This window comes from Salvia hispanica, chromosome 5 (genome assembly GCF_023119035.1).
Source record: "Salvia hispanica cultivar TCC Black 2014 chromosome 5, UniMelb_Shisp_WGS_1.0, whole genome shotgun sequence".
Taxonomy (NCBI): Eukaryota; Viridiplantae; Streptophyta; class Magnoliopsida; order Lamiales; family Lamiaceae; genus Salvia; species Salvia hispanica.
The window spans coordinates 5,548,695-5,573,602 of NC_062969.1; the positions used below are offsets into that span (position 1 = coordinate 5,548,695).

Here is a 24,908-nt window from a genome sequence, read left to right on the forward strand (position 1 = left end):
CTATATGTGTGAGGCAAAAATATACATAATAAAGACATTTTAATGAATTAAGAAGGAGCATAAATAAGGATATTTAAAAAAAATAAAAAAATCTAAACTTAATTATTAAAAGAAGTATAAATTAATTTTTTTAGGTAGAGCATTTGCCCCTTGTGGAGGCCATGTACTTCGTCTTAGACCGTTTTGGAGGTGGGAGATTGGGTGCAAGCTATGGTCCGACCCGGGCATGGAATCACACTATAACGCCCAATTTTTTAAGCTTTTATTTTATTTAACAATTTGATTTTTATTCATTTTTCATCTATAAATACAATTTTAAACCATCACAATTTGTTAGAGCCACTCAATTTGAAGAAGTTCTACATTGACATGAAGAAGTTCTACATTGACACGCTTATGTTCGTGAATAACAATTTCATGGCCATCTCCTGCAACATCTCATCAAGAAATTTAGTCATAGCTCATCCAAGGTATTTTAATTTGAAGTTAATACTATCACTATTAATGTTATTTTAAACATTTAAATTATACGATTTTCAAGATTTAATTAGTACTATAAATTTAATTATTCATTTTCATCTAACAGACAAATGCAATCGAAAAACATTTTAAAAGAAGAAATAAAAATAAGTCCTACTACTACATCCATCCACCAAAATTTGTCCAATTTTTTCATTTCCATTCGTCCCTCAAAATTTGTCCATTTCACTTTTACCATTTTTGGTAGTGGACCTCATATTCCACTCACTCATTCCTATTCGCATTTTATTATAAAACTAATATATAAGTAGGACACACAATCCACTAACTTTTTAACTCACTTTTCATTACATTTTTTAAAACTTGTGTCGGGTCAAAGTGAGATAAATTTTGGTGAACGGATTAGCATGAGTTTAAAGTTGTTGTGATATGTATGGTGATTTAATTTGAAATTGAATTGATTTGCTAAGTGCTAACTAACAACTAGTTTTCCTCGTGATTACTATATTGAGAAATTTAATAACCAACTTTAGGAAAGCTGCATTTAGTTGAAATGCTATAGAAATTTGTGCTGAAAAAGCTGGTGTGCTGATTTGGGATTAGATTAATGCAACAACTCTGACATCTTTTAAAAAGAAAACTTTGTCATTACTAGCTCCATTATTTTCTAGATGTTTTGAGGTATGAGATTTTCATGGAGTTTTCCCAGAATTAACGTGGGATTTTGGCAGCTTCTCTAAACTGTCCTTTTTTATAATCATAAAAAACCTTAGAAGACGCAAATGAGTTTCTCTAAAAATGAAAATTTAGTTGGGAGTTGGGACTTAATTTAATATCAAGGCTTCTGGCTAAAGTGGTCATCAATTTTTTCATTGCAAAAATTCAAAGTATGGAAATTTCATGAATTATTCGAAAATCCAAAAACAAAACTATCTCAAAAATAAAGATGGGGACAATGAAACAAATATGCAAGTTCACGAGGGTACCACCGGGAAACCTTGTGAACAAATTTATTGTCTAATAAATATTTGCAGAAGCTTTCTTGAATTGCTTCTGAAATCTGAACACACTTGTCTTAATGTATTCCATGCCAAACCCACACCAATTTACTATGCCATGCACATTCAACAACAAAATAGGGAAAAAGAAGAGAAATTGCTTGAATTTTTTTATTTTTGACCAAATTGCATAGGATTGTAATTATAGAGTATATATCATTGATAAATTTATGAACGCACATATTTTTTAGGACGACACACTATAACGGAAAGAAAAGCGAGTGTCCATAAATATTGATTGTGACAATGCACTTGAATTAAAGAAGCAAATGTCCACATCTTAAAAAAATCCAACATTCATCTTAAACACTAAACTTACAAGTAGTAACTAGACATTTTGAATAACTTCGTACTTTGCCCATTTGACTAAATACAGTTTAACGACATTGATTTTAAAAAGATAAACTATACCAAAATCGAGGTTTAAATTAAGTACATCATACTCGTTGAGTTTTGGGAAATTAAATTACGTTATTGACTTTAAAGTTTCTGAAAATTAAAACCCGGTCCCTGAATTTGTAACTTTTTCTCGCTAATATCCGTAATAATGAGAAACTTTTGTTTTTTTTTTCCTTCGGTGTCATAGTATAAAAATGGAAAAGAATCAATGTATAAAAGTTATAGATATAAAAGTAAGAAACTTGAAATGACAAAAGAGGAGTGAAAAATAAAGTGGGATGGGGCTACACAATACTATGAAATTGTGTGAAATTAATAGTTTAGTTTGGTGAAGATCATTGCATGTATCATGTATGTATGGTAGCCATTATTGAAGACTCAAGCTTTTGTATTTTCTCAAGGCTTCAAAGGCACAAAAGCTATAAAGCAACTAGAAAGATGACTTCTTTTATCATTATATTCTTCTTTTTTACCCATCCACTGCTGCTCTCTTTCAATTTCATCACCAGTTTCCCTAATCCCACCGTTTTCTACTAATTATATGGCTTTTTCATTGGCCCTTGATGCTATAATCAAGAATTGAGGGGTTGATTGTCAAATAAATCACCACTTTTGACCATTCTACAGTTTCAGAAATCACAAGAATCTGATGGAATTTTTGGCCATTGTTAAAAATAAATAAAAATGACAAGAAGAAAAGAAAAGGAGATGCCTCTGAGATAAGAAGAATGCACATTCATTATTTGATAATGCCAAACAAGGATCTGATTAATTAACAACACCCTCTGGCCCCACTTGCTCCAAAAAGCAATCCAATTATCTTTTGATTTCAACTAATCAATCTTACTGTGCTTGTTTCTCTCTCACTCCATCTCCATCAATCCTTCTTTCTTGTTTCTCCAGTCCCCATGCACTTGCATTCTCACACACACTCTCATGATACTAATATAAGGCGACACACCCCACAGCCTCTCTCCCCCTCTCTCTCACTACACCATCTTTCTTCTGCAAATGAGAGATGCAAGTTCCAATGGAGATTCTCCACCTAATTCTGCTAACTCCATTGATGTTGTTGATGCAGCCACTTCTTGCAGAAGATGATCCCCTCTCCTACGCCCTCTTAAACTTAAAATACGAGATTCTTGATCACTCCAACACCTTGAGTGACTGGTCTCTCCCCTCTCAACCCCACCCCTCCCCCCAAATCCACGCCTGCTCATGGACCGGCGTCAAATGCAACCACAACTCCACCAAAATCACAGCTTTAGACCTCTCGATGAAGAATCTTGGCGGCTCCCTCTCCGGAAAGCAGTTCAATCTCTTCGTCGATCTCGTCGATCTCAACCTCAGCCACAACTCCTTCTCAGGCAAACTCCCACCTGGGATCTTCCACCTCAAAGGCCTCACATCATTAGACATAAGCAGGAACAATTTCTCTGGTGTTTTCCCACCTGGGATTTCTAATCTTACCAATCTTGTTGTTCTTGATGCCTTCAGCAACAGCTTCTCTGGGGCCCTCCCCCGAGATGTTGCAAGCCTTGATTCCCTCGAAATCTTGAATTTTGCAGGGAGTTATTTCAGTGGGCCGATACCATCAGAGTATGGATCCTTCAAATCGATCCAATTCATTCATTTGGCTGGGAATTTTCTCAATGGAAACATACCTCCTGAGCTGGGGAAGCTCAAGACGGTTTCTCATATGGAGATTGGTTACAACTTATATGAAGGGGGGATTCCGTGGCAGTTTGGGAATATGAGTGAGCTCACCTATCTTGACATTGCAGATTGCAAGCTCTCAGGCCCCATCCCATCCCAACTCAGCAACCTCACCAAGCTTGAATCCCTTTTCCTCTTTAGGAATATGTTGAGTGGTAAGATTGCATGGGAGCTCAGCAGAATCTGGAACCTCAAAAGCTTGGATCTTTCAGATAATATGCTCTCTGGGCCGATCCCAGACAGTTTTTCTGAGCTGAAAAACCTCAAATTGCTGAGCTTGATGTATAATGAGATGTCTGGCTCTGTCCCTGATGGCATTGCTAAGCTTCCACAGCTTGATACTCTCCTAATATGGAGCAATTACTTCACTGGCTCACTGCCTGAGGATTTAGGCAGGTTTTCCAAGCTGCAACATGTCGATGTTTCAACTAATTTGTTTGTGGGAAACATTCCTGCTGGTATCTGTGCTGGAGGGGAGCTGGCGAAGCTGATTCTGTTTACGAATAATTTCACCGGAGGGCTGTCTCCATCTCTCTCAAATTGTTCGTCTCTGGTTCGCCTACGACTTGAAGACAACCGGTTTTCAGGTGAAATCTCTCTGCATTTTGGGAATTTTCCTGATGTTTCATATGTGGACTTGTCAACGAATTTGTTTGTAGGAGGTCTTCCATCTGATATTGATCAAGCTTTAAAGCTTGAGTATTTCAATGCGTCTGGTAATCCACATCTAGGCGGCGTAGTTCCAATGAATTTATGGTCATTGCCTAATTTGCAGAACTTTTCCATGGTTTCCTGTGGTGTGTCTGGGAATATCCCTCCATTTGAAGGGTGTAAATCTGTTGTTGTAATTGAATTGGGAATGAATAATTTATCTGGAAATGTTCAAGAAAGTGTGTCTAATTGTAAGCAGCTTGTGGTTATGGATTTAGCTAGTAATAATTTGAGTGGCTCAATACCTATGGAGCTTGCTACTCTCCCTGCTCTCACCATATTAGACCTTTCACACAATGCTTTAACTGGCTCCATCCCAGCCAAATTTGGGGTCTCTTCGAGTTTGAGGCTTCTTAACGTGTCCTATAATGATATCTCGGGTGCAATCCCTTCTAACAACACGTTCAAGATGATGGACGAGAGCGCGTTTGTTGGCAATCCGAAGCTCTGTGGGGCGCCCCTGAGACCATGCCCTAGTGGGAATGGGATCTCGAACGGGCTCCAGCTTGGGAGCAGGAGAGCTCAGAAGCTGGCTTGGGTTCTCATATTATGTGCAGTGACTGCTTTGTTCATCATGGCTGCAGTTTTCGGGATAGTTTACTTGAGAAGAGGGAGTAAAGGGCAGTGGAAAGTGGTTGCTTTTGATGGGCTTCCTCAGTTCACAGCAAATGATGTTTTGAGGAGCTTTAACTGTGTTGAAGCCACGGCTTTGCCAGACTCAATCTGCAAAGTGGTTCTGCCCACGGGGATCACTGTCTCAGCTAAGAAGATCGAGTGGGAGGCGAAGGAGATGAAGGAGATGTTGCAGTTTTTGACTAGGATTGGTGATACTAGGCATGCGAATTTGACAAGATTGCTTGGTATTTGCTACAACAATCAGCTTGCTTATTTGTTGTATGACTATATGCCTAATGGAAACCTAGCCGAGAAGATTGGGATGAGCAGAGATTGGGAGGCCAAGTGCAGGATTATTCATGGAGTTGCAAAGGCTTTGTGCTTCCTTCATCATGACTGCTTTCCTGCTATCCCGCATGGGAATCTCAAGGCGAGGAACGTGCTTCTTGATGAAAACATGGAGCCCCGTTTGTCCGAGTTTGGACTCAGTTCAATAGTTGAATCAGTAGAAAATCCCCTACCGGCAAAGATTAGAAAAGAGACAGGTATATATATGACTTTTTTTCTGCAATAAAATGCAGCATTTCTTATGCACTTTAGTTGCTTATATAGTTCTATAAAATACACTTTTGCTGGTTGTTTATTTATTTCATATCTGTTGCAATGTTCTTATTTTAGGATTGTTAATACTTTGTGTGTGTAAACGTGTTTGTAATGTAGGTGGTTTCATAACATCGATAAGGGACGAACTGGACATGGATGTGTACAACTTCGGGGAGCTGATTCTCGAGGTCTTAACAAATGGGAAAGTGGGGAATGCATCACAGAGCCTTCAAAGGGAGGATCTGATGACGCTAGTTGGAGATGACAACGGCATTGCTCCCTCCTCACCGTTGCACGAGGCAATGAAGTCGGTCGTTGAGGTTGCGCTTCTCTGCACGAGGAGTATCCCATCTCATAGGCCTACTATGCAAGATGCAATCAAGCTCTTGCCAGGGCCAAAAACCAGAGGGCGTCACTAGGTTTCGCCATTTTCAGTTTTCGACTTGTAAATAGAGTTGATTTCTGCTGTTTTTGGCTGTGTTGATAAGTGCTACTTCTGGTTGTGTCAAATAACATATTGCTGTTGTAAGGTAGAGAATCTAAGGGTTTTCTTTTTAGTTTGTAAAATTTTTGGCTGTTTTTTTGGTGTTCAATTTTTGATGGATTGTCTTATGTGAGGTGAGGAATGATGATTTTCTGCAGTGTCTTGATGCCGCATAATGTGATCTAAATGTGTGATATATGACATACAAATGCAACACTATGTTCATATAGTGAAATTATTCACAATTGATATTAAAAATGTTTTTCACTTCTTTTCATTTTTTCACTCGGTTTCTTGATCAGTGTCATGTAGTGTGAAAATACATTGGAGTTTCTTTATTGTGAGAAATAATTTTTTGTGATTCATTTGATATTTATCATATGTTTCACTCAATATTGTTTAACGACAACTGTATTCTTTTGCAAACCAATAGATAAAAAAATCAAATACATGATCCTAGGGCTTATCGTTTTGATTTTTGAATATGATATGGTTGTGCACATCATGCGAAAATATTTATTTTTTGGATAGCAAAAACGTACTACTATCACACGTATCCCAATATAAAAACGAAAAAAAAAAGTGACATATTTGTGCGGATGCCACGAGTGAAAAATAAAATAAAAATGGAGTGATTGGAGAAGAACAGAAATAAAGTGTGAAAACTGAAAATGGATAGACAGAAGAAATAGTACCGCAAAGTGACAGTGGTATTATTGTGTACGTGAGAATCAATCTAAGTATATTGTTGCAGCATGTGATCCAACCATAAAATAATTGATTCAAATTACAGAATTTACAATTTTGATTTATTTCATAAAAATGGGTATCTGAACTTTTCCCAAGAAAATAAAAGGAAATAATACTCCGTCCGTCCAAAAAAAAAAAACACATTTATTATTTTTGATCGTCCCAAAAAATAGAGTATATTCATTTATAGAAAGTTTTCAATAAATAATAACTCTACCCATCATTCCACTGACTCTACTTCTCATTTACTTTTTCTTTTCTCTCTTATTTTTTTTTATTCATTTCTCTCCTACTTTATCAATTCTACGTTAAACCCTAAACCCATACACTAATTGCTCTATTTTTCTTTGGATGGAAAGACTATTAATAACAGTGCTTAATATCGAAATTAACTTCCAGTGAAAGGAAAGTACTTATTGGGCAGGAAAGTGAGAAGACGACACAGGTCATCAAAGCGCCAACGCTTTCTTTTCTGTAAATTTTCACTCTCCACTCTCTTCTCGCCAGTCAATCGCAGGTCAATTCACTCTCTACCACCGTCATGGACGCCGGCGATTCCTTCTCCGCCGAGGTGAACGGGATATCGGAGCGGCTTATGTCTCTACCGATCGACGGCGACGAGGAAGAACAGATTCCAGTGAAACCGGAGAAAGACCCGAGAAAGATCGCTAGGAAGTGCGCCTTCTCATTTTACTTTTCAGCTTCTGTTTTGCTGATCGGCGCTTTTTTTTTTTCCTAATCATGCAACTGCATTTTGTTTTTTGTTTCGTTTTGTTTTTTTGTTTTTCTGTAATTTCACTTCACTGCTTGTTTAGGTGATGAACTTTTGCTATTTTGCGGTGAGTTAAATGTTTTATTCTTACGATTGTGAAGCTTGTTTGAGTTGCATTGCGAATATGTATTGTATCATATGCGAGAGTTCAGAGTTATTCAGGAGTGAATTTCCTGCATCAGTTCATTTTCTGATAACCTCATTATTTCAACCAACACTTGTTTAGTTAAGAATCTGTATAAGAAAACCCTTCCTAAAGAGAGCTTGCTTTTATATCTTACATTATGTTGTTCTGTAATTTTACTGGCTGTATAATTGATAATTTTTGTTATTTTCGGGTGAATGAAATTTTTTATCTGTTTCGATTAGGGAATTTGTTTAAGTTACATTGGGAATGGAGATGCGCACAACCCCTGGATACCGCTTTAAAATCTGGTTGATATGAAATAGGCTTAACTATAGCATATGCTAGCTCTCCGAGAATGAATAACTTCCTAGAACTCAACTATGACTTTTTTGAATTCTTCAGATCTACATTCCTGCATCATTTCAACTATGACATTTTTGAATTCTTCATATCTACATTCCTGCATCATTTCATGTTTTCATAACATTCATGATTTTAACCAACTTATGTTTTTTTTTATGTCCGATCTGTTTTATCACTGATCTCCTGATACTTTATAATTCTGATGAATGTGACCCTAAATATTTAGCATATCACTGACTTCACTATTTTCTGTCAGGTACCAGTTAGACCTCTGTAAAAAGGCATTGGAAGAGAATGTAGTAATATATCTGGAAACAGGTTGTGGGAAAACTCATATTGCGGTTCTACTTATATATGAGATGGGACACCTTATTAAGAAACCTCAGAAGAACATATGCATTTTTCTTGCTCCTACAGTTGCTTTGGTTCAGCAGGTTCCTTCGCTTTCCTACATTCTCTTTTTCTTTGCCTAGTTTTCTACTTTTTGGCTGTATTTTGAAAGCACAAGAACTGCGACAAAACTACTGGTATCAACTAATGTGTCCAGTGATACACGTTTAATATGATGTTAGAGCCTGCCCGTTCAACATCTGTGAATAACTCTTTTTTACCTAAGCTTTTCAGGAAAATGCCGCCCTTCTTCCAGTGTAAGCTTGAGACACCTTAGAATCCAATAAACTTCTTTCATGTTTTCCAAGTATGGTTGTTTGTGAACTGACTTGACACATTTACTGAAAACAATGTTAAATCTTGTATTGGAGAAGGTAGCATGGTTTTCTTACTAGTCTTTGATAACAAATTTCGTCTACAAGTCTACTGATCCTTTTTGCACCGTGCTTTACTGCTAATTCCACTGGAGTTTCAACACATTTATATCTTAGTATTACAGTTGATTTGAGAGATCCACCGCTTATTTTCTTTGAGTGACATGATGCCTTTGCTTTTCAGGGATTACCAGTAAATATATAGGATTGTGTATTGTTTTTTTTGGCTGCAAAATCCTTAGCTTTGAGTTGCATCAACTATTAATCTCCACAGTGAGTTCCTATTAAAAGAATGTTGCCTGCTTGCACATGTTTTACAAGAGAGATACTTATTGAAAATGAGTCCAATTTGCCTGGAATTAATTATATTTGTACTATTTCTTTATAATTCAGGAAGCTAAACCAAATATTTCAATCCATATAAGGACTGAAGTTTGCTGACCTTTTTAGTCTTTGTTGGGGATTCAATTTTTGGGTGAATAACCATGTTGGTATAACCCATAAGATCTCTATTGAAAAATGCTTTTATGACATATAACTGGTAAAGAGACGAATCCAGGTTAGGTGTTAATCAGAGAAGGACACGAACAATGTCGAGCTTTACTGCTAATGCAAATGTTTCTTTGTAATAAATCCCATACACTTCAGTAAACCCCTTAGTCATGCGAAAAGCTTTATCCCTTTCCTCTCTTCCATTTGCTTTGTGTTTGCCTACGAGGATCCATTTACAACCAGCAACTTGTTTTCCAATGACTATGAGCTCCCTTGTCTTACTCTTGTCTAGCGAACTAATTTCTTCCAGAATGACTACCTTGCATTTTAGGTATTATCATAACTTCTTGAGAAGGAACCTAAATCTGGTCAAGATTATTGATCAAAGCCTTATTTGGTGAGAGACCTCTATAGGGAACACCGTTACAGATTTTTTCAATCAACAAACATATTCAGATTATTAATATTAAAAAAGTTGAGGCTTAAATATCCTTCATTTATACTCCATTGAATATATTGTCCTAGAACAGTTAAGTGCTGGACCTGCATTCATGGTTGCATTTAGCATGGCAGAATAAACTCATTACTGTACTATTTCTCTACTTTATTAAATATTACCGTTATTATTATTATTATTAAATAGTACTCCTCCACTATTGTTATCATGCTAGTTAGAATTACATTTGGTTTCTCATGTGGATCTAACAGCAAGCAAAGGTCATAGCAAATTCTATTGACTTCAAAGTTGGGATCTATTGTGGAAGCTCAGCGCATGTAAAGAATCCCCATTACTGGAAGAAGGAAGTTGAGGAGAATGAGGTTGGTGTAAATTTTTATTATGAAGTTTTAAGAACAGAGAGCATTCTTTCTCAGATTGGTGCACATCAGTCTTCTATTTGAACTATATCCTTGTTTACATTAGTATTAAAGAAATTTGTTTCTTATAAAAGGTGACGATATTTCTTAGTTAACATTTACTAAAGTTCAATTTTCTTTTGATTCCCCTTAATAGTACGTTCTCGTGATTTGCCAACTGTATAATTAGATTGTATTTTTTAACCCATCTGAAATTTCAAACTCTAGATATCTCATCTCTCCAGTAGGTGGTGAATGTACAGTGATCTTGTTTAATGGGAGTGGATTGCTTGGGTAATATTTTAGGAATGATCCGAAATGTAGTTAATGTCTCACTATGGGCATCCAAGATCAATGAATTAAAGGATTTCTTTGTCAGTAGCATCATAGAGCTGGAGTCCTATCCACTGCATTTGTTTTTCCATGTGAAAACTTGTCCTTTGATGTAGTTATGCTGATTTACTACTAATATATCCACCGGCTGTTTAGTGCTGTTGAGCAGGGTTGCTAGCTGTAGGGAACTTGATATCTTAGTTTATACCGATTTTTCTACCATGCAGGTCCTTGTTATGACCCCACAGATACTTCTGCACAATTTGTCTCACTGCTTTATCAACATTGAGGCGATTGCTCTTCTAATATTTGATGAGTGCCATTATGCGCAACTTGATAGCAATCATCCTTATTCTGAAATTATGAAGGTACTATATTGAATTCACATATCATTCTGGACTTCAGTACACATAGTGTCGAATTTTATTGCCTGATTCTTGAATTGAGGGTTTTCATGAAAATGCTGTAGATCTTCTACAAAACAGATATCGTGAAACTTCCTCGTATTTGTGGCATGACTGCATCTCCAAAATCAGGAAAAGGTAACTGAATGGTGTCATTTGTACATCTTCATTGCACACAAGTAATACAAGATTATTATTTTCCACATGTTCTGCGGATTGCATGCAATCCTGGCGATTCACATTTTTATCATTATCTTCTTGAGACAATTTTATAACGGGGATGCAGCTCAATTCTAGAATGAAGCTTCTCAAACAAACCGAAATCAACAGTATCATTCCATTTGTTCTCAAACCGTCCAGATTCCACAATCAACAATGAACTTTTTCAAACCATCCCTGAAGAAAACTGATCTGGTTAATACATTTGTTTCTCAACTGATTCTTCTTTGTTTTGTTCCTTTTGTTCTGTTGTCACTTCGTCCTTCTGAATCTGGTTTGATGAACAACTCATAGCAGCCATTTATATTTTCTATCATGACCTACTGGGTTTGAATCTCCGTGTAATACCGTTGTTTCCAAATGAAGTATTTGTTCATGACAAATTGCTGAAATTTTTATGGCTTTTTTTCACCTGGAGGAGTTTGTTTATGTTCTTAATCGACTAATTAATGTTTTGACATGAATTCATGCTCTTTTAGGTGGCTCAATAGATGGTCTTGAGGCATTGCTGCGAGCAAAGGTGTGTTTCTAGGATAAAAATGCATATTCAATCACTCTTTAGTTTAATTTACTAGAACGTTTGTTACAAATAGTACAATTACACAAGGCAAATAATTAGGAGACTTATACTTCCCTTTAAAAATTAGTTTAATTTTGTCCTTCTGAGTATGGCCTTGCCCCACTTTTGATGTGGTAAATTCATACAGGTTAAAAATTAGTTATCTCACAATTATGTTACACTTTATCTGGTTTCAGTATCTAATTTGTCCATCCGTAATCCGTTTCTGTTAGAGTCAAGGAACCTTAATAGAATGACAGAAAAGTAATGGCTCAGGGGTTCTGTCGGAATCAGTCAATTAAGGACTAAGGTTCTACATAAAGTAACCTAATAACATGATTTTAAGTGTTTATGGATTTAGGCTTTTGGGGATTCAAGAAAGGGTATAAAACTATAAATTGGAAAATTTTGTAGTTTGAAAGCACCAAATATTACAATTCCAGTGTCCCCACTCAAACCAACAAAAAATCGGAAGAATATCCTCTCTCAAATATTGATCACTTATCCTTTTCTATATTTCTTAGGTTTATACTGTTGAAGACAAGGATGAACTGGAAAAATTTGTCACATCCCCCAAGGTGAATGTGTATTATTATAGTTCGGAGGATGGCTCGTCTTTGCCTCACATTGTTTACACTAGGAAACTTGAGGAGATAAAGAATCAGGTATTGCAAGGTAACAATTTAGTTTGTAAAAATTTATTCCATAATTAAACTAATATTATTTGTCATAACAGTCTATGTCAGCACTCCGAATAAATTCACTTGATCAGAGTACTCTGATGAGCACCAAAAAGCAGCTTCAAAAGCTGCATTGCAATTTGATCTTTTGTCTAGAAAACCTTGGACTATGGGGAGCATTACAGGTAAAGATCACAATTTTTAATCACTCGGTACCTTTTAAACAGTCATATATGGTGCTTGGATTTGATTTATTAAATAGTACCCCCTCTGTCCCAGCCTAAGCGAGATGTTTAATTTTCGCACATGGTTTGGAAAAATGATAATAAATAGTTAATGTGGAGAGAAAGTACTCTCTTACTTTACTTTCTCAGTTCTCTCCGCTTTAACTATTTATTATCATTTTTCCAAACCACGTGCGAAAATTAACATCTCGCTTAGGCTGGGACGGAGGGAGTAGTGCTTAATAGTTTGAACCAGATACTGATGGATGTAATCTACATGCATTTTAACCTTTAAACATGGCTTAGGTGTATAATGTTATTGGGCCTGCAAACTACTACTTCTTTCAAACTAGGTTAATTAGTGCTGATATGCCCATTTAGGTAACTGCTGAATGATGATATGATTTTCCTAATTAATACATTTGAGTTACATTCATACTGTACTTTGAAGTTTGAACAGTCTGCTGGCCCCTCCATCAAATTCTCATAGAGAGAATGAACGTCATGGAGAGAAATCACACATTAACACATACTTTCACTATTTCAGTTAGTCTGGCTTTGGTGACATTGAAGATTGTCAGTTAGGTTTTGGTGCACGTGTATTTTATTTTCATTTTCTCTCTTTTTGCGTACCTGTAAAATTTATCAATACACTGGGGATTCACGTTTGGGTAGTCATGTTTTAATCCATAGCTCTCATGTGAGGACTCATTATTTGATGACAAGACATATTTGTCTTACGCCACTGCTTTCTAGACTGCACCTCATATTTGGCTGCACGAATTAAATTTCACATTGACTTTGGGCAGAAGTCTACTTTTGACTTCCAAAGGATTACTTTGCAAATTATCGAAAAAAATATGTTTTTATCTAACGAATGCACCCCAGTCAGAGGTGGTTTGTAGTTGGTCTATACATCTCAAATAATGTCTGCATCAGTTCTTTTTTTTTTTTTTTTTTTTTGTAGTTCTAATATGTTATTTGAGGGCTTGGGTTGTTGTAAATCCTAACATATCTTACGACTTAAGTTCTAGAACAATGGATACTGCAATCCACCTTGTTTTTCTTACTTCTTCAGTCTAAGACCCCTACTTCAAGGGTATTACTTAGAGTTTCCATTGAAAGGTTGCTCGTCTCTAATTTATTCCTGCTTTTGTCAAAGGCCAGCCATATTTTCCTGAAGGGTGATCATTTTGAGAATACTGACGTTGTGGAAGAAGAGAGTTCAAGTGAGAGTAACTTGTGCAACAAATATTTGCATCAGGTTGTATCAGTTCTTGCTTCTGATTGCACTGGAGGTATATCAAAATTCCAAAATATTACAATTGATTCCATTTATTATGTTGCATGTCTGCCCTTCTAAGTTGATAGATATATATGCATTTGCTCCCTTTTCCCTATGACATATCAATATAAATTGTTTACCTTATATTATACAGTTTGCATTCTCTGGTTATGTATTTGCTTCACTAGGAACACAGATTAATATACTCCCTTTTATTACTATAATTTAGTTCCCTTTTGGGATTTGTTTACTTTGAATGCCAGCAATAATATCCTATTATGCATGCAGATGGTAAGGAAGCTGATCTGTCCACTGTTGAAGTTTTGAAAGAGCCTTACTTCTCAAAAAAGCTCTTACGGCTTATTGGAATATTATCCAACTTTAGGTTGGTTTTTGCTTGCTCTTATGTTTTTAGACAATCATTTTCAACCAGAATCTTTTCTTTGGAAATGCATTTGACTTATTTAAATGGTAGATGTCTCGTTGTTATTATCGTGGAACTTGATAATGTCTATCAGGAGGCCAACCCTTTCAGACACAGTTGGCACTTGACAACTGACATATAGTCGTGAAGTAATTGCTTCGAATCTCTTTTCATGGCTTCTCTGTAATTTAGTATGCAAAGCACAAAGGATTTGTGTCATCTCCTAGTAAAATAGGCTCCATGAGTAATAATTACCCTAATAATTTTTATAATTGCATATTTCCATGAAAGTCGCACTATAATGTCATATCACCAATTGTCGTTAAAATGCTTCTCCTAGAATGTCTACGATTCTCCATGTAATTTGAGCCTTAAATTTGTGTTTGTTTCCTAATATAAAAGCAGCTAGACCAATTAATTGCTTATGTTCTTTTTGGAAGCTTAGTTTTTTGGTCTCATCTTCTATCAATATTGAGGTTTAGGGCTTTAAATAATGGAGTAATCCTTTTTGTTTCAAGAGTTACTAGGCCAGCTTTGATGTTTATGTATGTCTTTCTTAGTACACCTATGTTTACTGTCATAATAAACTGTTACTAAAGAAATTATGCAGACACCTACATCACAAATTTGTAGTCATGAAATGTTTCGAGATAATGTTCTTAAGTTTTGTAACATGCTTTGGGTATTATTACACAATTTTCATAGTACATGATATTGCACTATGAGTAATTTGATAATTTGACCTGCCTAATGAGTTAAATATGGATGAAAACATATTGTCTAGGACCATAAGCTAATACCTTAATGTGTAGGACCTAAATTTTTTATGCACATGTACAGGACCAATTTTTGACTTTAAAATGTGGTTGATTGTTATTTTTTGACGGAATTATCAAATATGGACCAAAACATATTGTTTATGACTAGAAACTGACACACTTAATGTGTAGATCCAAAAAGTTTTTTTGAGCAAATGTACGGGACCAATTTTGGACTTTAGTCTATTTCTTAATGAGTTCAATTGCAGTATCAATCTTTCTGACTTTTCTCTTTCTTCTTGATTCCTAGTTCCTGTCATCTTTTTTCTCTAGATTTTAAAGTGGCACAATACCCTGTTTTTTATGTTGGTAATTGCAACATTGAATTCAAGGACCACACCATGGTGGACTTGAACATGAGGCCATAGACATTAACCACTCTACCACTAGGCCAACACACACAAAGTACTTATGTGTTTGATGTTACTGTTCTTGATGGACTGATACAATCTTAAACTTTTTTATGAGTTTGATTGATTCTTTATTTCACACAATTTGACTATTATTAACTTTTATTATCAGGAATCTTTTATATCAAAATTAATTTATATTGAATGCTTCGGTTTATGCATGTATGACAAAGACCGTTTTTTCTTAACAGGTTACAGCCCAATATGAAATGCATTGTATTTGTTAATAGAATTGTTACTGCAAGATCCCTCTCACATATTCTTCGAAACTTGAAGTTCTTATCAGCTTGGAAGTGTGGTTTCCTTGTGGGAGTGCATGTTGGACTTGTATCACGTAAAAACACAAATATCATTCTTGATAAGTTCCGATCTGGAGAGGTAATTATGATTATAATGACATGCCCCTCTCTTTTGCTTTTTGTATCTTCCGTTTGTAATGGGATCATGGGGTCATACAATTTGAAATAACTATTTACTTGTCTTCAGCTTGTATTTCCCTCTTCAGTATATTGTGTTCTAGTTTTTGTAACTCTTTATTCCTTGCTCTTATAACCAAACTTTGGTTGAAGCTGTAATAATATAATAGTTCTTGTTATCAAATTATATTGGCAGCTAAATCTATTAGTTGCAACAAAAGTGGGCGAAGAGGGACTTGATATACAGACATGTTGCCTTGTAATACGTTTTGATCTTCCAGAAACAGTTGCAAGTTTTATCCAATCTAGAGGTCGTGCACGTATGCCCCAGTCTGAATATGCATTTTTGGTGGACAGGTGCTTCATTTAGAGCTTGATTAAGATACATTTTAGTTTTATTCTGCGAGTAAAATCAAATGTCTAAAACTCTCCACTATGCAGGGGCAACCTGAAGGAACTCGGTTTGATCGAACACTTTAAAAAGGATGAAGCACTGATGAATGAAGAAATTTCATTGAGAAAATCTAGTAATCAGATAACTAGTTTTGAAGAGAGAACCTATAAAGTGGATACTACTGGGGCAACAATTAGTTCTATAATGAGCATCTCATTGCTGCATCACTATTGTTCAAAACTGCCTCATGATGAGTATGATCTTACTCTCTTGTTATATTGTCTACCATCTGAACAGAAGTCGTAGCTATTATCCCTTATTTCAAAGTTTTTGCTGATGAAATCTGTATTAGGTACTTTCAACCAAAGCCCCAGATTTACTACTTTGATGATGTAGATGGAATGGTTTGCACCATAATTCTCCCAGCCAATGCTCCAATTCATCAAATTGTTAGTTCACCTCAATCTTCCGCGGATGCAGCTAAGAAAGATGCCTGTTTGAGAGCATGCAAGGCTCTACATGAAATTGGAGCACTGACTGATTACCTCTTGCCGGAGCAAGATGATAAACATGAGGAATTGACTCAAGATTTATCTGATTCTGATGGCAGCAGTGGTTGGTGTATTATATAGAAATAAGTTTCAGATTTCTTATACCAATTATTAGGTTTATAATTAGTTTTTTCATTCACTGCAGAAGAGGATTCACGAGCAGAATTACATGAGATGCTTGTTCCAGCTGCCCTTAGGAAACCATGGACAGAAGCTCAGAGCTCAACTTGCTTTAGTTGTTACTACATTGATATTTGTCCTACTCCAGCAGATAGAGAATACAGAAGGTTTGGTCTTTTCATGAAGGATCCCCTCCCAGACGAGGCTGGACAAATGAAGGTTGAACTTTGTTTGGCTCGTGGTAGAATGGTGAGGTCACAGCTTATTCCATACGGAGTTACTAGATTTCATAAAGATGAGGTAGTCTTCTTTCTTTATATACAAGTAAGTGATGATATTGAGTAGTTCATGCCAGGCTAAATTATTTGTATTATACAGATTGCCGCAGCTGAAATGGTGCAGAAAATGTTCCTCCAAATTATTCTTGACAGGCATAAATTTGTATCTGAATATGTGTCACTAAAAAATGATGATGTCTATAACTCAAGCTCGGCAACATTCTACCTATTGCTTCCTATAGAACCAATAGAACATGGCAGCATCTCTGTGGACTGGGCACTAATTAAGAGATGTTTGTCATCTCCAATTTTCAAACTTCCACGTCTTGATGTGGGTGATCAAACTTCTCAAAGTAGCAAGTACTTGCATCTTGCCAATGGTCACTTTAGCTCAGACGATGTTGTGAACAGTTTGGTGTATGTCCCATGCAATCATAAATTTTTCTTTATTTCTGAAGTTTACTGGGAGAAGAATGGATATAGCTTACATGGTGTATCAAAGGACCATGTGCAGCACTATAAGGAGAAGTAAGTTATTCCCTGTCTTGTTTCCGAATAATTACAGTACTTTCTCCTAGTTTGTTTATGAAGTCTGGATGTCAGGTAAATGCTAGTATCTTGTTTGATTAAAATTCCATGTTGCCACTCAAATTGTAGCTTATATATCAGACTGAGAAAAATAATGATATTCCAAACTCAATTTTGTTCTACATAGTTCACCATATCAACAGTAGGAATGTGAACTCTTTAGATCCTTCTAGAGGTGATTGTGCTGTAACTTATTCAATTACATTTCAGTGTATCCAACTTCAAACATCATCTTTTTTTTTTCTTCGTAAATGGTTTAGGAAATTGTACAACAAATCACATCGCAAGTGTATTTTAGTAACTTAGTGGCCGGCAGCTATAGTCATCTGCAAATAATTTCCATTTACTATGTCAACTTTCGTCACAACTAGGTGATCAAATATAGAGGCTTGAGATTGATGAATTACTATGAAACCATCTTCTACCAATTAGGACTCTGTTGAGGGTTTGCCTGCACACAATTCTCACGCTATCCGTAGATAAATTTTCACATGCCTGAAGATAACTGAGCATAGCTAGATGATTTTTTTTTTCTGGTCATCTCAATGTTTTTGCTTGTTCTGATTCTAGATCTCTGTTGAGTACAAACCCATCTCTATATGAGACGTAACATGGTTGAACTATTGCATGATCTATGTGCTCTAAGGGTTGTTCTTTAGTTTTCTGATTATGTAACTGGTCAACTTTAACTTTATAGGTTTGATATTCATCTTGCATACCCTGATCAACCTGTTTTGAAAGCCAAACAACTTTTTGTCTTGGAGAATTTATTGAGAAAGAAAAAACTTACAGGTATATTTCATTTATATATATCTAATTCATTGTTATGTACCCTGAATTGAGTTAAGCCCCATTAAGAAATAATATTTGCATTTTAGTTGTATTGGCATATTTTCCGTGTTTGATTATGTTATTTGACTTATGACTGTTGATGGGTGGGAGTACATCAAATTTTTTGTCCTTTCATTGTATTATATTTTTCTTCTCTAGGGTCAATATGTTTATGGTATTGTGGGGAGTTCTAAAGTGTATATAGTATACTGATTACTGACAAAAGCAGAAGAGTCTTAGAAGCCAAAAGGTGGGAAAGTTAACTTGCATTCCTGCTTGTCTGAGTAGGCTTCTACAGCATGTGACTTCTCATGCTTGTTCTGACTATAGTTCAATCTCATATCATATACTTAAGGATCGGTGAATTGCGTAACTGTGTGGTTTGATATCTGTACTGAAGGACATTTATGATAGCTTGACCTAGAGCTTTGTTTGATTTCTTTAATAGAAGTAGAACTAGGCTGTGCTGGTAGCTTTGTTATATGTGTAAAAATATCTATACAAATAAGAATTATCACCATCATATGTTAAGATGATACATCCTTAAGACACGATCAATCTGTAAAAGCTTTGGTAAAAAGTAATTGACAGTCATGTGCATTCACATTTCTGTATTGACTTCTTTGCTTTTTGCCTCTTTACCTTTGTCTACTTATATATTGAACATGTTGAATCATTTGCTCACTTAATTTCAGAAGAATGGCGAGAAAAGGAGGAACACTCTGTTGCATTGCCTCCTGAGATTTGTCAGTTGAAAGTTATTGGTTTCTCTAAAGATATCGGGAGTTCATTGTCTCTGTTACCATCAGTCATGCATCGGCTTGAAAGCTTACTTGTGGCCATTGAGTTGAAGGAAAAATTAGCTGAGTCTTTCCCAGAGGGAGCTGAAGTTACCACTGCTCGTGTAAGGATTTACAGGATTAATTAGTTGTATCATTGAACCATTTTGACCGCGTAGTTACATTCTTACACTTCTACATTTAAATTTATTTTCATGCATCACATCCAGTTTCCCTGAAACACATAATTATATTTCAGATGTGCTAATAATTCTTTAAAACTGGTTCAGGTTCTTGAAGCACTCACAACAGAGAAATGCTCTGAAAGCTTTTCTCTTGAAAGACTTGAAGTGCTTGGAGATGCATTTCTTAAGTTTGCGGTGGGCAGATGTCTATTCCTTAAGCATGATGCTTTAGATGAAGGGCAACTAACTAGAAAGCGTTCCAACATCGTGAAGAATTCTAATCTACTCAAGCTTGCAACGATGAAGAAGTTACAGGTAACTGATGTAGAAGAGTATCCATTTTAAGCTCGCACAATAATTGGCCAGTCAAATAAATCAATATTACTGAATTTGCAAGTTAACGAAAAATAACCAATCAAAGCCATCATAGTAGAACTAGTGAGAACTGGAGAAACCAGGATTTGGCAGAACTGCTTTGATTATTTACTATTTAGATAATCGGAAGACTCTTGCATGAAATCTGTAAAACTCCTGTACTTGAAGAGCCACCAATGAAATATTATAGAATAGGTAGTAGGATACAATCTACTTTTTTATGCTTTTTTGTGTTCCAGAGCAATTCAAATTAAAAGATGTTACTGGAGTTGGTGTGCTGTATGGTGGGGGCAGACTGAGGGGGTCGGGTTGGAGAAGGGGAGGAAAGGAGGTGTTTCTGTGTGGTGAACTTAAAAAGAGCTTTCAGGGTGAAAATTACTAATATATAGGTAATATGAAAAATAGCATCCAACATACCTAAAATTCTGAAATTTGCGTTGGGTTTGGGAATCTTTTTTGGAGATGAAATACAAAATATGAAATGAGAGGAAGAGATGATGCTATGTGTTTCAAGACATGGGAGATGCGAGTTACAAACTTGTCTTTCCTATAGTGCACGCACGATCCATGCGCTTCATGGCAAGGGTCATGCGTCGCGTATGAATTTTTGGCAGCAAAGCTTAGCTAGATACGCGAGTCCAATTCGCGTCTTACCCTAAGACGCGACTAAGGCTCACGTCTTCACTCAAGAAGAGATGCGAGTTACAAACTTGTCTACCCAGATTTAAAAAGAAATCCCATTTTGGTACCTTTTTTCCAGTTCTACCCATATTGAGAAGGAAAAAAAAACTGTTGTTACTGTGGGTACAAGGGCTTGCCGAGAAATTCTAAATCATATAAGATGAATCTGGAAGTAGACAGTTGATTGACCAACTCATTCAAAGTTTTAATACTTTGACTGTTAAAAGGGGTTAATTGTTTTAAGTAGCCATAACAATTTCATTAATGTGTCCTTATCATGTTCAAATTATAATTTCAATAAATTTTCAAGAATTTTTTTTATGCTGAATACATTTTTGCATTTGAAACTACAACTCCAGGTCTACATTCGAGATCAATCATTTGAGCCTGACACATTCTATGCATTTGGTCGTCCGTGCCCTTTAAATTGCACAAAGGAAACTCAGGAGGACATTCACTCAGATTATAGCACGAACAATGACAAAAATTCTGGAGTTAGATGCAACAAATGTCATCACTGGTTATACAACAAGACAATTGCTGATGCTCTTGAGGCACTTACAGGAGCTTTTATAGTAGATAGTGGGTTTAAATCAGCAACTGCATTTCTTAACTGGGTTGGCGTAGAAGTAGATTTTACTCTCCCAAAAATTGATAATATCTGCTCTGCCAGTGAGTCATTTCTTCCTCTTTCGAGTGAGATTGATGTTAACGCCCTTGAAAATCTGGTAGGTTACAAATTTTCCCATAAGGGTTTGCTTATTCAGGCATTTGTTCATCCATCTTTCAACAATCTTTTGGGAGGTTGCTACCAGGTACTACCGATGTCCACTCCACTGTCAATGCCAGTAAAGTTTTAATTTTTCATTTATGTTTTCAATCTTTGGTGCTAATACATATTGCATTTACTTCAACCAGAGACTTGAGTTCCTTGGAGATGCTGTCTTGGATTATTTGATCACTTCCTATCTGTATTCTGTCTATCCAAGCTTAAAACCTGGCCATTTAACAGATTTGAGATCAGCATGCGTGAACAACACTTCATTTGCTGATGTAGCTGGAAAATGGTCCTTTCACAAATATATGATTTGTGATTCTAGTGTTCTCCGTGAAGCAATAGCCAAATACCTTAACATTGGTAAATCAGGAACAGAGAAAGAGCATATAGAAGAGAAAGCATGTCCAAAGGTTGTCATTCTTTCTGTTTGTGGTTTTTTTATCCTTATGCATGTAGAATAAGAAACTATTATAGCTTTTATGCATGCTTTCCACTATTCCGTAATCCTCTTGTTCCTTAGCTGTGTCTGAATAACTGTTGTTCATTCTTAATAGATCTGTAGTTCCTTGGAGTAAAGCTGTAATCGTAAATATCTGTAAGATAAGGTGAAAGATGATGGGCTAAAGTATGCAGATATACATTTTTCTATATTAATATGGAGCTGGGTGTATAATGCGTACTGCAATGTTCAATCACTGATCTATTTCTCTCTAATCAGGAGAGCTTAGTTAGCAAACAAAACAGTATTTCCATCGACTAGTGAGCTGTGTAGGTCTTTCTGGATTGAAAGAAATAGAAGAATCATCAAGCATAGAAAGGAATGTTTAGAAATTCTCTGGGGTACGCTTAATTTGGGGTTAGCATTGTGGGTTTTCAGAACAGAGTCTAACTTCACTTCGAGGGTTTTGCTTCTATCTGTTGTTCCTGAGCAGTGCCTCATATGCTGAGAGTAACTTGTTCAAATATTTTAATCAGTTACTTTACTTTTTACCATTTAAAAAAGGGCCATATCTTCTATGAGTTTGTATTGAAAAGCCCCATGATATCATCTGGATGGTAATTCTCAAACTGTTATTTTCTCAAATTTGTAGCATGCATATCTGAAAGAAATTTCTTAAGTATAAGTCTGACAATGTGATGTATGTGAAATGGTATGATATCCTCTTACATTACTTTGTGAGCTGAGCCAATATGTAGCATGGTGAGAAATTGAGAATCTCCAAACTTTAGATTGTTGAATCATTTGCAACGTATGGAAAACTACTGAAATAGCTTCTAATTAAACGAAGAATAAAAATTGGTTACACTATTATCTTTCTATACCATAATCTTCAATATTATTTGATGAATTCAATTGGTATAGTGGTTGTTTTCTTATGAAACTATACATATCCTTGTATTTATTGAAGAAACAGGAACTGATATAGCTGTGCCTTAATTGGTAATTCTTCAGGCCCTTGGCGACTTAGTGGAGTCTTTTACAGGTGCCCTATTTCTTGACACAGGGTTCAATTTGGAACTCGTCTGGAAGACGATGCTCTTCTTGCTGGACCCTATTGTTAGTATTTCGAAGCTGCAATGCAATCCACTGAGAGAAATTTATGAACTTTGCCAATCCTATAACTGGGACCTGCAGTTTTCTTCATCAAAGAAAGACAACAAATTTACAGTTGAAGCTAAAGTGGATGATAAAAATGTTTCTGCCTCAGCTTTGGCTACCAACATCAGTGGAAAAGCTGCTAAAAGAGTGGCTGCAAGACAGTTATTTGAATCTTTGAAGGTAATCAATCTTTTAGAAATACATTTTTTTAAAACAAATCTAGTTGCTTTTTCTTCTGTTTTCCCTTAATACGTGATTTGTTTCTGTAATACTATGTTATATAGAGCCAAGGACTAAGGATGGATTTATAGGCCTCACTTTTAGCAGATCTAAAATGAGAAATTAGCTGCACAAATTTGGACTGGCTGAAATCTCTGATTATATGGTAATGTCTTTTAGACCAGCACAGAGCTATGACCGTCAGCTGATGCCTGATATCAGATAAAGGGCAGTATGATAGGTCTATAGTTATGCATCTTAGATGACAGGATGATAGGTCAATAGTTCTGCATCTTAGGAGATTCAGATCTTCTATCACTTCAACTTGTGTACCTCGGATAAAAGTAGATTTCAAAATTCATTCTACACAAGGTGTAACAATGTAATTTTCTGATTATTACCCCTTTTTTTCTCTTCTGTTTTTATCTTGCAGGCTCAAGGTTACAAGACAAAGTCACCATCACTGAAGGAAGTTCTTACGAAGATTGAGGTGAGGGCAGCCAAATTGATTGGATATGATGAGACACCCTCTACTGGAACTGCTAAATCTGTTGGCGTAGAAGATTCTGGTAGTGATGATGTTGCACAAGATTATGAAGTTAGGAATATATCAACTTTGAAGCCCAAGTCCATTTCCAGACCTACAGAGCTTCTTTCGCATCGCAAGTCTCCAGAAGTCTGTGTTACACAACCCCCAAGCAGTAGTTTCCAGAGTGATCTCCCTGCCGCCAAACTAAGTAATGGCTCAAACTCGAATGGAAAAGGTACCAACATGTGACTTATGGAGTTCTATTTCTACGTGTCACATCTTACTCAAAATTAATTCTGTTAGGTGCTCCCACCAATGTATCGGCAAAATCACGTCTATATGAATTATGTACTGCTAACTGCTGGAGACCACCCGTCTTTGAGTGCTGCCAAGAGATCGGACCAAGCCACTTAAAAGAGTAAGTTGCTACAATGTTCTGTTTCTGTACTTAACTATTAACTTCCTTTGTGTGAAAGATGCTATCCCATATAAGATTATTTGTTCAATTGTGTTACTAAAAAGGTTGGTAACAACTTTTAGCCTTTTTCACTAATTCTCTGTGTTTTGTGTCTGAGACATCCTTCAATTGCAAATATTGTTTGTTTCAAATGAACTCCATTGCTTCATGTTTGTAGTGTGTTCAACCTCACCTCCTGTCTGTTGCTTCAAAGAGTATCTCATCATATTCTTAATTTTTGCAGATTCTGTTTCAAGATCATGTTGGAAATAGAAGAGTTACCAAATGAGTCATTCGAGTTCTATGGGGAACTACAGGCCAGGAAAAAAGATGCAGCCGAGAGTGCAGCAGATGCTGCACTGTGGTACTTGGAAAATGAAGGGTATACATGGGGTAGAAATCGTGACAAGTGAAAAAGGTAATGTAGTATCCAACTATCTTGAGGTTGCATCCATATTTAAATGTATAAATGTGCATACGTACATATTAGGATGCACTTATCTATATGTACTTATCTACCCAAGCAATGAGTATTACATAATTCATCAATGAACATTACATAATATCTACCCAAGCAATGAG

At 36.0% G+C, this 24,908-nt stretch overlaps 2 protein-coding genes across 3 annotated transcripts; both read left to right on the forward strand.

Moving 5' to 3' along the window:
• Window positions 1-2,791: 2,791 nt before the first annotated feature.
• Window positions 2,792-6,239, forward strand: LOC125189113 (leucine-rich repeat receptor-like protein kinase TDR). Its single transcript, XM_048086327.1, has 2 exons — window positions 2,792-5,524; window positions 5,700-6,239. Exons 1-2 carry the CDS (start codon window positions 2,956-2,958, stop codon window positions 5,999-6,001), a joined length of 2,871 nt encoding a protein of 956 aa, XP_047942284.1. The 5' UTR covers window positions 2,792-2,955; the 3' UTR covers window positions 6,002-6,239.
• A 1,020-nt stretch (window positions 6,240-7,259) lies between these two features.
• On the forward strand, window positions 7,260-24,875 carry LOC125191030 (dicer-like protein 4). 2 transcript variants are annotated; one of them, XM_048088489.1, is made up of 25 exons: window positions 7,260-7,491; window positions 8,335-8,512; window positions 10,043-10,153; window positions 10,750-10,890; window positions 10,992-11,064; window positions 11,625-11,665; window positions 12,229-12,369; window positions 12,441-12,569; window positions 13,771-13,906; window positions 14,182-14,278; window positions 15,737-15,923; window positions 16,158-16,318; window positions 16,403-16,609; window positions 16,708-16,970; window positions 17,052-17,326; window positions 17,405-17,832; window positions 18,590-18,684; window positions 19,419-19,627; window positions 19,793-20,002; window positions 21,103-21,558; window positions 21,662-21,931; window positions 22,975-23,301; window positions 23,774-24,104; window positions 24,173-24,287; window positions 24,571-24,875. In XM_048088489.1, the coding sequence occupies exons 1-25, from the start codon at window positions 7,358-7,360 to the stop codon at window positions 24,737-24,739; spliced, it is 4,884 nt and encodes a 1,627-aa protein (XP_047944446.1). In that variant the 5' UTR covers window positions 7,260-7,357; the 3' UTR covers window positions 24,740-24,875. The 2 variants fall into 2 exon arrangements, with proteins under 2 accessions (XP_047944446.1, XP_047944447.1); XM_048088490.1 differs by having other exon boundaries at window positions 19,422-19,627.
• Window positions 24,876-24,908: the final 33 nt, after the last annotated feature.

What these genes read in the sequence shown, in the direction of transcription:
- LOC125189113 (XM_048086327.1), top strand. Translation starts at nt 2,956, where the DNA reads ATGCAAGTTCCAATGGAGATTCTCCACCTAATTCTGCTAACTCCATTG. An exon ending in AAAGATTAGAAAAGAGACAG is followed by an intron (nt 5,525 to 5,699) that starts GTATATATATGA and finishes TTTGTAATGTAG; the next exon opens with GTGGTTTCATAACATCGATA.
- LOC125191030 (XM_048088489.1), top strand. Translation starts at nt 7,358, where the DNA reads ATGGACGCCGGCGATTCCTTCTCCGCCGAGGTGAACGGGATATCGGAG. An exon ending in GACTATGGGGAGCATTACAG is followed by an intron (nt 12,570 to 13,770) that starts GTAAAGATCACA and finishes CTTTTGTCAAAG; the next exon opens with GCCAGCCATATTTTCCTGAA. An exon ending in GAGAAAGAAAAAACTTACAG is followed by an intron (nt 18,685 to 19,418) that starts GTATATTTCATT and finishes ACTTAATTTCAG; the next exon opens with AAGAATGGCGAGAAAAGGAG.